Below are 15,532 nucleotides of genomic sequence, written 5' to 3' on the forward strand. Positions count from 1 at the left end.
ATACATATTTTTTATTATTATTACTTTTTACAAGCAGTTATGCATTTAACACTAGAATCCCTGAAAACTACGAAGCGACTCATAATCCAGAGCCACCTTAAATTCCTTCGCACCTCTCCATTAGCATAATTTGTTTTGTAAATGTGTCAGTCAGCACAAGCAGCAGGCGGACTGCTATCCCATCTCCCACCACCAACGGAGCTCAACTTTGGGAAAAAGTTCTCCCCGCTCAAGCCTTGTTTATCTTGGTGTGAGGTGCCTGGAGTTGTATGGGGTAAATAATATATCGTTATTTGGAACACATGCATTTCATGTGTGTTCCGTGTCTACAACGATCTGGGTAAATGTAGGATGACAGGAAATGCCAGTCAAGAAATGTTGAACACATACTTAAAATACAAACTTTTTTCATGTTATAGTATTAATGACAAAATTTTGACATAATAATAATAATAATTCTTTGCATTTATATAGCGCTTTTCTCACTACTCAAAGCGCTCAGCAATTGCAGGTTAAGGGCCTTGCTGAAGGGCCCAACAGAGCAGAGTCCCTTTTGGCATTTATGGGATTCGAACCGGCAACCTTTATATACATGAAGTATATAAAGTAAGAGTGAAGTCCAAATATCAAATAAACACTTTCACGAAAGGTACACATATAACAAAGCAAATTCGCTTTTATTCAAGAATATAACCATAGAAAAAGAAATTAGGTTAGGGTACAGCACTAACATGATCGCTTGGGTGGTGCAGTGGTAAGAGATGCTGACTTATAATCAAGAGGTCGCCGGTTCGATTCCAGGTGCTTCTGAGAATTACCATTTTTAGTAGTGAGCTGCTCTTATTGTTACTTTTGAGTAGTGAGCTACTTTTATTGTTACTATTATACAGTAAAAAACATACATTTGGTTTAAGTCTGTAACAGCCGGTGTAAATTTATGGTACTTGTAAAGGTTACCGTTTTTTTTTTTCTTTCAGTCACGTTTGCGGTATAGCGGGTCCACAGCTACAAAAATATGGCCAGTTTTAAATCCTGATAAAGTCTGTGTTACTCTCCGTGGGTGCGATTGCATGATCACTGGGATATAATGAGGTAATTGGGGTCAGTTGCATCTGCACGTGTGGGTGCAATCGTTCTCAATTGCTTCATCGGCTTCCTGCAGTGTGTGATTAAGGCGCTGCGCCCACGGAGATGTATATGTACAGGCTGACACAGATGGGATGGGGAGGAGAACAAATTGAGGAAAAAAAGAAAACAACATTGTGAAGAAGATTAAGACGAGTGATGAGCAGTCTTGGGAGGACGATCTGGCCACCTAGATCGGGAAGGCAGCAGGAGCTGGGGCCTTGCGATGGAGCATTGGTAATGGTGCTCTGGGGCTGGTTTGCCCCACTGAATAATCGAGTAGAGTGGGGTGAGCAGGACAGAAGCCCTCCCTATGGATCCGAGGTGCAACTGAGTGAGCGTGAAGGAAGATGGGAGGAGAGCCGACCTCGGACGGTCTGACTGAGCAGTGTGGAGGCAGCCAAGACGGGGGTTGGCATAAAGTAGTTTGTAGTTGCTGAGTCTCCGCCGGCTATGCGAAAAATGGATGAGTTGGGGAGAAAGAGAAGGAGGTGTGTGGAGATCATTAGGAGTTAGACTGCATTTTAAACTCTGATTTTAATGGATTTACTATGGTTTCTTCAACCCACATTTCACCTGGTTTTATGGATTTATTTATGTACATTTTTTTTAGAACACTGCAATCTGAACACTTTTTGGATTTTTTTACATTTTAATAAAAGCACCTTGGCACTTTTTCCACCATCTCCATGCTTCATCTGAGATTTGTCAGCTCATCGCAGTCATAACTATCAATGGTGTTGGATTCTAGCGACACGCATATGTGAAGAGGGAGTCTGGAAGGGACCTGCACCGTCACAATTTTCACGCTCCCCCCGATCGGACACTGCTGTTTTCAAATAAAGACATGCTATAACAGAGGAGAACTCAAATGAGATTGAGGGTTCTACATCGGAGAAACAGAAGCCCTCCCCACAAGAAATGTCAAGTCACATATAAGAACAACACAGGTGCACTAGGTGTAAAGGCAAAAGATGGCACCGTTTGGATGCAGCAAGAGGTTGGGCGTCATCCTGCCAGTAAATCTAACAATGAAACAGCATGGCATGCCGAGCTAGCCAAGATATCATGTAAAGTTCTGTTTGTGATTATGTTTTGTGATTACGTTCCATGTTCTACATGCCTACCTGGATGGGCTGCCTCAATTGTGACCCAAGTGCTGCTGTGCAATGGGAGACACCTCAGCACCATGCCAGTTCTGATCCCCAATAGTCCTTACCCCATTGGCTCTCTGGCGGTTTCGACACTTCCAGGGATGAGGATCCCAAAGGCTTTGCCCCATCTCTTTCATGGTGTGAGCAGCCTTCCTGTGGGCAGTTGCAGCAGAGTGCATGAAGTTTTAACGGTGGCTGGAGTGCTAGTCCCGCCACCAAACCTCTTTTTTCCCTGAAAGTTGGAGGACCACTTAAGGGCCGGATGCAAGTTAATATCATACCCAGGACAAGAATGTGAATGACTATTCTGCCTTCTTTTTTCTTGGTTTGAGAAAACATATTTTAAAAATTTGGACAATTTGACTAAACAGCTGCTTACCTGCCAATTCTCTTTTGAATAAATTTTTCCAGAACAACAAAATTTATCATCAGGATCATATGCTTCACCAGCACAGCAGCGCCCACCTAAGTAAGCAAAGGAATAAATGGGAAAATTCAATAGGAAATTATTTTGAAATTAAAAAGAACCTTGAGTCTGTAATCATTATGCTGATGAAAACAGCAGGATCAGGAGAAGAGTTGTAGTTAAAATGAAATGAAAGTCTATAGGAAGTGATCCAATGAACCTGGCGACAAAGGCAAACCACAAAGCAAAAAATCTTAGTCGGTAAAAACAAGCAAACGTTCAGAGTCAACAATGTGTTATGTTTCAGTGTTCAGATTCCTTATTAATGTCTTTTTCCTCATGTTCAATTTATTTTTTATGTTAATTATTTTTTCTTAGTTTTGTGCATTATATAATTTCTATGTGTTTATGCTTGTTCTGTTATGTTCGATGTGTGTTGTGAATTCACTAGAGGCAGGGCCATTTTACCAAAAGACTGCCCTCAACCCTATAAAAGCTGAGCAAACAAGCAGTCCCTTGCGGTTCATTAAACACGTTTAGTTATTTTGGTGAGTTTCTTTTGTGATTATTACTGTGCGTTTTGTGGATGTTTTTAACCTTTATGCTCAGTTTGTGTAATTGTGCTTGTGGGACTTATTTGTCTTGGATTGCCTTTGTTATTTAAGGCAACTCCTTCTGCTTTTGTGCACATTGGAGCATTTTGTGCTGCAGAGCATTTCTGAAAATACAACTTTTATTTTATAAAGATTTTTCTTTTATTTTGTTTTTTTTTATTTGATATATTTTATTAATCCCAGAGAGGAAATTATTTTTTCACATAACCCTTTGGGGTTCAGAGCACATGTTCAGCCATTGTACAGCACCCCTGGAATTTTTCTTCTGCCTTTCGGATTTTACAAGTGGAAGGATAACTAATCCTTTCTCTTCTGGGGCTTTTTGGGACTTGGTGATAAGGAACTCCCTCGTTCATGACAAAAAATCTCCGAAATTGAAAATAGATTTGAACAAAAAAAGAACATAAAGATTAAAGTATATCCACAAACTTGGATGAGCAAGTGCATCAAAGAGTGACTTTTAACTTGCCACACAATTAGCATAAGAGTCATGACTTCTGTGATTTTGCCTTGGTAACTTAGTGTCTTAGTGAAGCGTAAGTATAAACAAAATAGTGTTTGAAATAACCTGAATTAAATTTACAAAACCAAAAAAGTTGTAGCAAAGCATAAGCCTGAAAAATAGATTCCTTGACTCAAAAACAGCAAACTAGAATCTCTACTTATCCAAACACATAACAGAAGATGACAAGAAAAATGTATTAAAATATTTTAAATAGTCTTTTCTTGGGCAGCACGGTGGCGCAGAGGTAGCGCTGCTGCCTCACAGTTAGGAGACCCGGGTTCGCTTCCCGGGTCCTTCCTGCGTGGAGTTTGCATGTTCTTGCCGTGTCTGTGTGGGTTTCCTCCCACAGTCCAAAGACATGCAGGTTAGGTGGATTGGCGATTCTAAATTGGCCCTACTGTGTGCTTGGTGTGTTTGTGTGTGTCCTGCAGTGGGTTGGCACCCTGCCCGGGATTAGTTCCTGCCCTGTGTTGGCTGGGATTGGCTCCAGCAGACCCCCGTGACCCTGTGTTCGGAATCAGCGGGTTGGAAAATGGATGGGTGGATGGATGGATAGTCTTTTCATAACAGTAAATGGAATTATTCCAAATGGAATATTTAAACCCCCAAACCCTACAACTTCCAAGTTGTATTACATGATTTAAATTATTGTTTGTAGGCAATGTCAGTCCTGGTGGGCCACAGTGGCTGCGGGTTTTCATTCCAACCCAACTAGAAACCAATCCTTGCCAATCTCAGATTTTATTTAATTTTATGGTAAGTTAGTATGCAGTGTAATTTTCTTATATTGTAGATTTTGTTCCTTTCCAGGGAAATCATACAAATGATTTGAAGCCTAAAATTGATCATTTTCAGTCTGTCACATTTTTCCCTTAAGTGTTTTATTAACACTAGAATTCCTGAAGCCTACAAAAAAACTCATAATCCAGAGCCACCTTAAGTTCCTTCACACCTCTCCATCAGCGTCTTTAGTTTTGTAAATACGTCGATCAGCACAAGCAGCCTGCTATCCACTCCTCCCCCTTGACGGAGCTCAACTCTCCCAGCTCAAGCTAAGGCTCCTTATCTAGGTGTGAGGTGTCTGGAGTTGTACAGGATAAACAACACAGTATATCGTTATCGTATCGTGCATTTCAATTGTTTTCCGTGTCTACAAAGATCTGGGTAAGTGTAGGATGGAAGGAAATGCGAGAAATGCAAGAATTTCTGAGCACATACTGTACATAAAGCAGAAACTTTTTCCACATTATACTAATAATAACGAGAAGTGTATAATGCGTGAAGACTTTAGTCCAAATATCAAATAAACACATGCGCTTTTATTCAAGAATATAACCAAAGAAAAAAAAAAAGTATTCGATTTACATGTGGATGTCAATGAATTAAAACCTCAAACTCAAATGTCAATCGACAGGGAGTTTACACATATTCTTGAATGGTGCAGAGGTAAGAACTGCTGCCTTATATCCCAAAGGTCCCGGGTTTGAGACCGGGTGCTCTGTGTTTTGAGTAGTGAGCTGATATTATTATTATTTCTACAATATAATAAAAACATACATTTGCTGCTTGATGTTTGTGCTAATCGATGCATTTACAAAACAAAAGACGCTGATGAAGAGGTGCGAAGGGATTTAAGGTGGGCCGGGATTACAAGTTGTTTCGTAGGCTTCAGGAATTCTATTGTTATATCGAATAGTGCATGATGAATCCACACAAGTGTAAAGGGCAACAAGTTTGACAGAGAACTGTTGGCTGCTTTGTCATTTGCATCTTATTGTTAATAAGGAGCCATTAAAAATACTGAATGCAGCTGTTTAAGAACTAAATAAGCAATTAAGAGTGGGGAACCTAAACAAGCGAGATCACTAAAATGAAGCACAAAAATGTCACTTGAGCAATACGTAATTCATCAGCAATAACTGACTTCTTATTAAGAAACTGGGCTGGAACAAAACCCTGAAGCCACTGCGGGCCTCCAGGACTGATGTTGCCTACCCCAGCTTTAGAGGTTTGAATATTCTTAGTTCACACACCCACGTACTATAACTGGACTTGGTACGAATTCAATGTGTTTGAATAATTTCAGGTAATGTTGTGGAGGGTGAAGAGTCTTAGAAAAAAACATGCAAAACATACGGGCATCCTCCTCAGAGCTGAATGAGGATTCAAATGTTTCTAGCAGGGCACAGTTTGGTTACTCCAGTCAGCATTGGAAATTGCCACACAGTGCAAATTGCCAGGAACTCGCTATTAAGTGCCTGCTGTATGGTAAACGGACTTCTGTCAGGAGCTCAACACACCAAACAGCACAGGTTTTAACATTTTTTATACATTTTTTACTGCACAGAGTGAGAATTGGTATGTAGATGTGCACAACTAAATGCATAATTTTTTTTTGTGTGTTTCCTTATTATGTTCTAATACTACTCACAGTTTAAGTACGTGTTCACTTTAAATCAGTTATTCTGCATTGACTCATTTATTAGCCTTTTTTATTTATGCTAAAAAATGTATAAGGCTTACCTGTTACATTTTGAACATGACCAAAATGTGAGGAATTTACACAGCAAGTTTGGTGTCTTGGTTGGAAATATGTATTGCTTCCACACATGACGATATGTGGCCCTAGTTTGCCATTGCTGCAGAGAAACAGAAAGGCTACATGAGTATCTGTAGATAAACAACACCATATAACACAGGCAGATTTTAAATGCAATATACAACAGTGCACTATATAATGGATAAATAAATAAGAAAGACTAGATAGATAGATAGATAGATAGATAGATAGATAGATAGATAGATAGATAGATAGATAGATAGATAGATAGATAGATAGATAGATAGATAGATAGATAGATAGATAGATAGATAGATAGATAGATAGATAGATAGATAGATAGATAGATAGATAGATAGATAGATAGATAGATAGATAGATAGATAGATAGATAGATAGATAGATAGATAGATAGATAGATAGATAGATAGATAGATAGATAGATAGATTCAGTTCACATCTCTTTCTTAACTCTCCTCTTTTACACTACCAATAAAGCCTTGGATACAACATCCCCCACTCTAAATCACCTTCCTCTTAGTTAGTCTGATGTATGTAATATAAAGAAGAGCAAAACATTAAATTGCTTAAGAGATTAGAAAATAATAACAATTACGACAAGAACAGGCAATTTTTGACAATATTTCTTCACGATCTTTGTACACAACAAATTATTTGTATTATTATTTGGCAGGTACTGTATCACATATCTATGATCTGCTTCTTGCAACTGAGAGGGCATGGTGGATGTTTGCCAACCTGCTGACCAACCTCAAGCATTACCTGGTAGGTAACCATCCACATAATCAGATTGTGATTCAGACCTATGATGTCCGAGGTTCCATTTCGTGAGGGGAAGCAAAAGTGTGTACACCTGATGAGCCCCAATTAGGGTGAAACACATGTCATGTACTCTTTGTATTATTTGGCAGGTACTGCATCTCACACACATATATATTTTCATACTTACAAGGGCATGAAGGGTGCTGCTGCTTTCTTAAATAAAGCACAAACATCGCTCTATAAGATTTAATTTTTATGGAAAAATAATGGAATTCTGAACTTTTCTCTTTTCTACTGACACACTAAAACAATACATATCTAACAGAAAACATAAAAAAGTTGTGGGTCTAATACAATAAATATATATATATATAAATATATATATAAATATATATACATATATATATATATACATATATATATATATATATATATATATATATCACCAACTATATGTATTTGCATCCCACGTATGTGGAATTCACTTTCACCAAAACAACAATTCTTTTAATTCTCACAGATAGGCCTCTTCATTGGGAAGAAACACTACTTTTTCCTGATGGCAACACAAGTTAGACGATCTACAAGTCTCCGACTTAAACTTTAAAGCTGAACAATATCTACATACTTCTGTCATATCACCTATGTCCATATATTTGATCTCTTTTCACTTTTACCTTTTTGTCAATATCGCATTGAATTTTGATTCCGTGTTCGGAATTACATCGTGACAAAGCAACATATAACTGCCTGTGAGTGAATATCGTTTCTTTCTCTTTACAAGAAATGTGTCCGACAATAGCATTCACACAAATGAGAAATGATTAAACCGTGTGTGTGGTTGTAAATGTTTTAGTTGTGGGCAGGACTTTTCCAAATCTCTTTACATAAACTCTTGTCCCACGGGGCTTGAAATTTTCTCTCGCAGGATTTCACTTTCACCAAACAACAAATCATACGCTTCTTCATTGGGAAGAAACACTACTTTTCCCTGATGGCAACACGAATTAGACGATCTACAAGTCTTCGGTTTAAAGTTTAAATCCAAACAATATATTTGATCTCTTTTCGCTGTTCCGTTATTTCACCGAGTAATAATTTCCGTATGTTAGCGCTCATGCGACCTTTACTATCATATTTTTCAGACATTTGAATTTTCGTACTTCCATTATCTCTAACCAGCTCTGCACATGTATCACGCCAATGTTTTTGAATTCTTTATGATGTTCTACTTTGTCATCTACTCTTTGTCTTTTATTTCCGACCCTGGGTGTGGTTAAGTCTCTTGGTACAAAGTCTCGTCTTGTGGGATGTGAAAGTGTCTCTCTGAGAAAATCACGTCTCATCTCCTTCCTAAGATTTTTTTATTATAATAGAGAGATATATAGTAGAGACTGCATTGGTCCCACTTTATTTACCCAAGAAGGATGCCAATATAATGGAGAGCTTGGGGAAGGGTCCAAATCATGGCTGTATTCTCTCCCATCCTCCTAGATAGTGGCATCACTGGGCTTCGGTGCCTTTTCAGAGACCCGTAGGGTGTGCTGGTAACTTTCGTCCAATGGTGCAGCCTTATTGGTGTTTGTGGGTGCCATCATGGGGTGCAGCAGGGAGTTGCACTCCCTACTTTATGGGACATCCAGCTGACTCAAAAGTGTTTCCAGTGCGTAATGAGCCTGCACCTCAAGTACTCCCCGGTCTTCAATAAAAGGAACTGCAATGCCACTTCCAGGTGAATAGGAACTGGGAGATGAGACATGCAACACTTGTCTAGGAGGATTACAGAAGAGTAGAGTAGAGCAGAGCGGAAGAGAGAGAAGAAAGGAGAGTGATATTACTGTGCTGAAGAAGTCTGTTAAAGGTATTCTGTTGAAAATACATTTGTGTTTTAAACCTGTGATTGTCGGTGCATTCATGTGTGGGGTTTGGGGCTCTGTTTCACCCCCGATTGATTACTCTCTTTCTCTCTCTCTCTCATTATGTATTTTTTTCATGTTTTTGATAAAAATTTATACCTTTTTTTATCAAGACGCCATTTAATTGATTTTATAAGACAGCCCAAGTATTACTAGTGTTTATCAGTGCTTGAAAACACTGATTTTTAAATTTTTTTATTCACATATGGCTGCAACGCCCCATTTTCAACAGCCATTCCTTCGGTATCCTATTGGCCAACTCCCTTAGATTATCTTTAATTATTCATGTTTACATGGTGATTGGTTATTTGAGAAACATTTGTAATTGCATTAACACCACTGAAACCTGTTACTCTTTTCACTTGGGTTGAAAAGGACTGCAATTCCTAAAAATCAATTCTGGGCTCCAATAGAGACAAAATAAAATGACATTCTCAAGATAAATGTCAGTCTTTTGTTTTTTTTTTTTGCAGAGTGAATGTTAATCCGTGACAATGGTGACAACAAATGGCGGCTCCCTGAGAAAAATTATACAATTTCTAATAACTGAAATCCATTTTCACTTTGAGAATAAAATCCAATATAAATATCCGGGATGTCAGAAAATGTGAGAATAACAGCTTAACAAATGAGCAAAAAGTGACCAACATACATAATCTGAATTGTCCCTTGGGATTAACCCCTTGTTGCCTAAATGTATTTACAATTATATAAAAAAAGAAATTTGTATTTTTGCTGTCAAGCAGATGCTAAATGAAGTGGAGAATGTTAATTTGAATATAGCACACAAGCAAACAATAAGCTGGCACATATTTTTATCTTAGCACAACTTTCCTCAAATTTGGACAATTTCTCAAAATTAGCAGCCAAAATCCACGTGCACGGCCACACCAACACTTTGCTTCCATCAGGCGGATGTAGTTTCCACTACGACTGCCAGATGGCATGACAAGTGCTTCCAATACAATCCTTGGTACATATCGAATATGCATGGACCAGCATTGGCGGGATACCTACGCCACTTCAGCTGCATTCAGGCCAGAAGCAGTTTGAAGCGATTTTGCCACAATCATCTACAAAGGGTTAATAAAGTATATCTAATCCAATCTAATCTAATTATAACACAAAGAATAGTTTGGTATTGTTATTTAATTCATATCCAATAGTTACAATAATTATAGTTCATAATTTCTGTATTTTCAGTTATTATGGAGCATTTCTGATGTTTTTCTGGGTGCCGTCATTTTTTATCAGGGCTCAACTCCCTGTAACTAGGAGCCGCATTTCTGGAAGTTGCACTACATGATGTCTCCTACAGAATACTTTATAAGTTGGTGCCTGAGATTGTGGATAACCTAAAGAGTGTTGTGCATTTTCATTTTCCAAGATCTGGTCTATAGCAATCTCTTTTGACTTTGATTTTGTTTAGCGTTTAGGCTTTGGTGACAGTTAGTGTCATTTCTTGGTTAAGAATTTTGACTTTAGACTTCTGATTCATCACCTGCTTAGTTTTACTCTCCAGAATGGTGGTCTAATTGTAAAAAACAAACCTGCAAATGTCTTTAATATAACATAAATGTGAGTCTCCCATTGAATTAACCTTACAGCCAAGTATACAGTCTTTGCTTCAGATGGCACCATGTGAAGGTGCGTTTTCAAGGCAAAAAGAACTACAATACAGTATCAAATGTGTAAACTAGGCAGTGCACCAAAAAGCATATCCTTCCATTTAAAGAAACAGATAACTGGGAATAAAGTCCTTTAAGCAGCATTGGACACAATCAATGTGTTCTATCACAGGGCAAACTCACCACTCACATCCCACCTTCACTCACTTAACAAATTTAGAAAGTTCGATCAGACTAGGAATCGTATCTTTGAACTTTGGGGAAAAAAGCAAATAAATCAAATAAAAGAAAAAAAAAACACAAAACAGACTGGAAAATACCTGACACATTTAAAGAATGGGTACACTCAAAAAAGCTATTTGAAGGATATGTGCTGAACATATGTAAGTGTAAAGCTCAGATTTGATAACAAAAGATGTAAAATACGTAGATACTCTAAAGGTTAAAGCATTGGCTTGAATTCCAAAAGATATATTATCCATATTAAAATTCCACAAATTCCTAACAAGTGGAGAGTGGCACAAACAAATATGTGACATTCATTTTACTCCCAATAGAAAAATAATTCATCCCAAAATAGACACAAGCCTTACCTCTCTTTTATATGTATTGTGTTATTCACACAGAGGTGCTTCACTGGCTCATATATCATCTCTCCACAGCAATTAAATGTGCCATTTGCATTATATAACTGGCCGCTGCAGTTTAGCTGGCTTTCCTTAAAAAATGAAGAAACACCCATTTATAAATTAAAAAGATAGATAGATAGATAGATAGATAGATAGATAGATAGATAGATAGATAGATAGATAGATAGATAGATAGATAGATAGATAGATAGATAGATAGATAGATAGATAGATAGATAGATAGATAGATAGATAGATAGATAGATAGATAGATAGATAGATAGATAGATAGATAGATAGATAGATAGATAGATAGATAGATAGATAGATAGATATCCATGGGACAAAGACACATTTGTCCTTGATTTCTCCTTCTGCTCCACACTTATATTCCCTCTATACTTCTCTCAAAAGTTTTACTCTGGTTGCTGGCCTTTCTCTCTTTCTCATGGGCGTGGGTTGAATTGAATTTAGGTTGTTAAGTTTGACTTGAATGTATGAAATGTTACATGCTATAAATAAATTCAATAAAAGTTAAAAAAAAACAAAAAAATCAGATGTAATTAAGCGCACATTGCAGACCATGTAAAAATTGCACTTTTTCTTCATGCTCCCCAATTTCGGAGCACCTATAATGTTTGGGACAATTAGCATCACAGGTGTTTGTGACCATTCAGGTGTGCTTCATGGCTTTATAAGAGACCTTTGATAGTCTGTAGTTGCTATTGTTCAACATGACGACAAGAGCTGTGCCAATGAAAGTCAAAAAAGCCATTATCAGGCTCAAAAACAAGAATAAAACCATTGGAAACATTGGTAAATCCTCAGGATGACCAAAATCAATATGGAATATCATTAAGGAGGAAGAACGCACTGGTGAGCTCAATAATCTCAAAGGGGTTGGTAGGCCAAGGAGGACCTTCACTGCTGATGACAGAAGAATCCTCACTATGGTCAAGAAAAAGCCCCCAACGCCTGTCTGACAGATCAGACACAGTCTTCAGGAGGCAGATGTCAGAGACAACTATCAGCAGAAGACTTCATGAACAGAAACACAGAGGCCACACTGCAAGATGCAAACCACTAGTTGACCACAAAAACAGGATGGCCAGATTACAGTTTGTGAAGAAGGACTTCAAAGAGCCTACAGAATTCTGGAAAAAGATCTTGTGGACAGACGAGAGAAAAATTAATCTGATCAGAGCGTGGAGACAAAAAGAAACTGCCCGAGATGCAAAGCAGACCATCTTATATGTTAAACATTGCGCTGGGGGTGTTATGGCTTGGACATGTATGGCTGCCACAGGTCCTGGCACGCTTCTCTTCTTTGATGGTGGGACTGCTGATGGCAGTGGCACACTGAATTCTGAGGTGTGAAACATCTGATCTGCTCAAGTTTCAGTAAATGCCTCCAGACTCATTGGACAAGATAATGATCTAAACATATTGCTAAGGCAATACAGGAGTTTATCAAAGCTAAAAAATGGAAAACTCTTGAATGACCAATCAAGTCATCCAATTTAAATCCAGTTGAGCAGGCCTTCCATATGCCAAAGAGAAAACTTAAGGGGACAAGCCCCTGAAGCAAGCTGGAGCTGAAGATGGCTGCATTAGAGGTTTGGCCAAGCATCACCAGAGAAAACCCTCAGCACCTGCTGATGTCTATGAATCGCAGACTTCAAGCAGTCATTGCATGTGAGGGATATGCGACAAAGGACTAAATATGACAACAGCTTTAACGGACCTGCCATTGCTGTGTCCCAAACAATATGGTGCTTACATGGTGGGGGAGACCGTGTAGAAAATGTGCTGTGTGACCAAAATGAGTGAAAATCCACATAAATGAAAGTCTGAAATATCTACTTTAATCACAAGTATGAATTGTTTTATTTGCAATTTTAAGCTGTGGAACAGAGGGGTAAATCAAGGAGAAATGTGTATTTGTCCCAAACATTATGGAGAGCAATATATATATATATATATATATATATATATATATATATAAAAACAAACTTTCCCCTTGGGTCAAATGAAGTATTATCTCCCTGATGCTAGAAGCTCCTTCATAAGAAAATGAAACATTTCACAAACGGGAGAAGACCATTCAGTCTGTTTTGTTATAGTGTCTCCAGGAAATATTAAACACTAAAGGATCAAAAACGTAAGGCAAAATTGTTGTCAAAGACAGGCAAGGTCAAAACCAGTAGATCACAAAATAAACCAAACAAATAAAGCCCAACATAAAAAAATAAGAATAAAGTCAAAGCAGAAAACTATCCAGAACTGAAAAAGAGACAGTGCTAGGCCTACATGTAATAAAGATAACTGTCACTAAAAGATCTTATTTGTTGTTTAACCAAATGAGGGATAACAGATTGGGAACATCGTCATATTTATAATGTCACTTCCTGGTGATATAATGAATGCAGTGGTCCAAGTCACATTACCAGTCTTCCATCCAACCCGCTATATCCTAACTACAGGGTCACGGGGGTCTGCTGGAGCCAATACCAGCCAACACAGGGCACAAGGCAGGAAACAAACCCCAGGAAGGGTGCTTGCCCACCGCAGGGCACACACACACATGCCCACACACCAAGTACACACTAGGAACAATTTAAAATCGCCAATGCACCTAACCTGCATGTGTTTGGACTGTGGGAGGAAACCGGAGCGCCCGGAGGAAACCCACGCAGACACAGGGAGAACATGCAAACTTCACACAGGGAGGACCCGGGAAGCGAACCTGGGTCTCCTTACTACGAGGCAGCAGCGCTACCCACTGCACTACCGTGCCACCCTACCAGTCTTCCACATTGCATAAATAAATAACATAATGGGAATAAAAAAAAGCATAATTAACCTGTACTATGATGCACTAGTTTAGCGAATAGTTAAATTGTTCCAATATCTCATCCAGGTATTTCTTAAAGATTGTCAAGGTTTCTGCTTTGACTCTTGGTAGTTTGTTTCAGATTCCCACAACGTTTTATCCTCAATTATGTGATTCACTATTAATTTGAAAGAATTCTGCTGGATTTACTTTAGGAGTGCCTTTGAGAATTTTGAAAACTTGGATTAGATCTCCACATTGTCTCCTCTGCTGAAACAGGTTTAATTCTTGGTAGGTTTTGTCCTTAATTTCCTGGATGTCTCCTATCTGCGATTCTCTGTGCCATTTCAAGGGCTGCTATGTCTTTCTTATGGCATGGTGACTTGAATTGCACACAACTCTACAGGTGCGCATTATATAGCCTGACCATAATGTCCTTTGATTTATATTCAGCAGTTTTTACATTATAACCAAACATTTTGTCTTTTTTAAACACTTCTGCATATTGCTTAGATCATGGGTGTCCAACTCCGGTCCTGGTGGGCCGCAGTGACTGCAGGTTTTCATTCTAACCTTTTTCCTAATCAGTGCCCAGTTTTCACTGTCTACTTAACTCCCTTTCTCTTCATTTTAATAGCCCTGTTTTTAAGGATTCAGTGCTCTGAGTCAATTTGTTTCATCAATAAATGGCAGCCAAACAGATTTGAGATGTGAAACGAGCCAACAGATGACCAGCTAAATTGGAACATCAAACTCCAGCCATTTTCACTCCAATCAGTTTCTTAATGAGAAGCCAGTTCTTGTTGTTAATTAAAAACCGTTATTGAATATCATGACTTCTTGCTGCTCTCATTCTGTCACAGCAGACTGGTGATTTTCTGTTTTTTCTAAGACCACCGTCAAGATGTTTTGGTGACCTGAGCAGTCCAACATGACTGAGACCTTCACCTTTCTTTATTTTCAGGTTAACTGGTCATGTGGTGGCTTGTTATGTGTCTAATTATTGTGTGATTGCTCATTAAGGAAAAAAAAAACAACTAAGGGGTCCTAGTCACGTCAATTAAAACGAAGGCAAAACAAGTTAATCAGCAGTAAAAAAGGCTCATTAATTAAGAAGATCGTTAAAATGAAAACCTGCAACCACTGCGGCCCACCAGGACCAGAGTTAGTCATCCCTGGCTTAGATGATGAAAATATGTGAATATAAACCCGTAATTCCTCGTCAGAGGTCACTTCTTCTAGGACACTGTCTTCCATCTCATATTTTGAATTGATCTTCCTTTTGCCCATATGTAGCACTTTGACTTCACAGCTTTCAGCCCAGTTGGCCGTTGGCTGAAGTAGCTCTCCTTCAGCACAGCAGCAGAACACACAGCTAT

The 15,532-nt window shown here is 38.4% G+C and overlaps 1 protein-coding gene across 1 annotated transcript in view; it reads right to left on the reverse strand.

The window, feature by feature from the left end:
- Positions 1-11,405, reverse strand: part of LOC114665723 (galaxin-like) — a 49,175-nt gene extending 37,770 nt beyond the window's left edge. Inside the window, exons 1-3 of the mRNA XM_028820347.2 lie at positions 11,285-11,405; positions 6,328-6,443; positions 2,659-2,744 (exon numbers count right to left, since the gene is read on the reverse strand). Coding sequence (XP_028676180.2) covers positions 2,659-2,744; positions 6,328-6,443; positions 11,285-11,343 — 261 coding nt within the window. The 5' untranslated portion in view covers positions 11,344-11,405. The remainder of the gene's footprint in view (positions 1-2,658; positions 2,745-6,327; positions 6,444-11,284) is intronic.
- Between the last annotated feature and the right edge of the window lie 4,127 nt (positions 11,406-15,532).

The sequence above is a fragment of the Erpetoichthys calabaricus genome, chromosome 1 (assembly GCF_900747795.2).
Source record: "Erpetoichthys calabaricus chromosome 1, fErpCal1.3, whole genome shotgun sequence".
Lineage (NCBI taxonomy): Eukaryota > Metazoa > Chordata > Cladistia > Polypteriformes > Polypteridae > Erpetoichthys > Erpetoichthys calabaricus.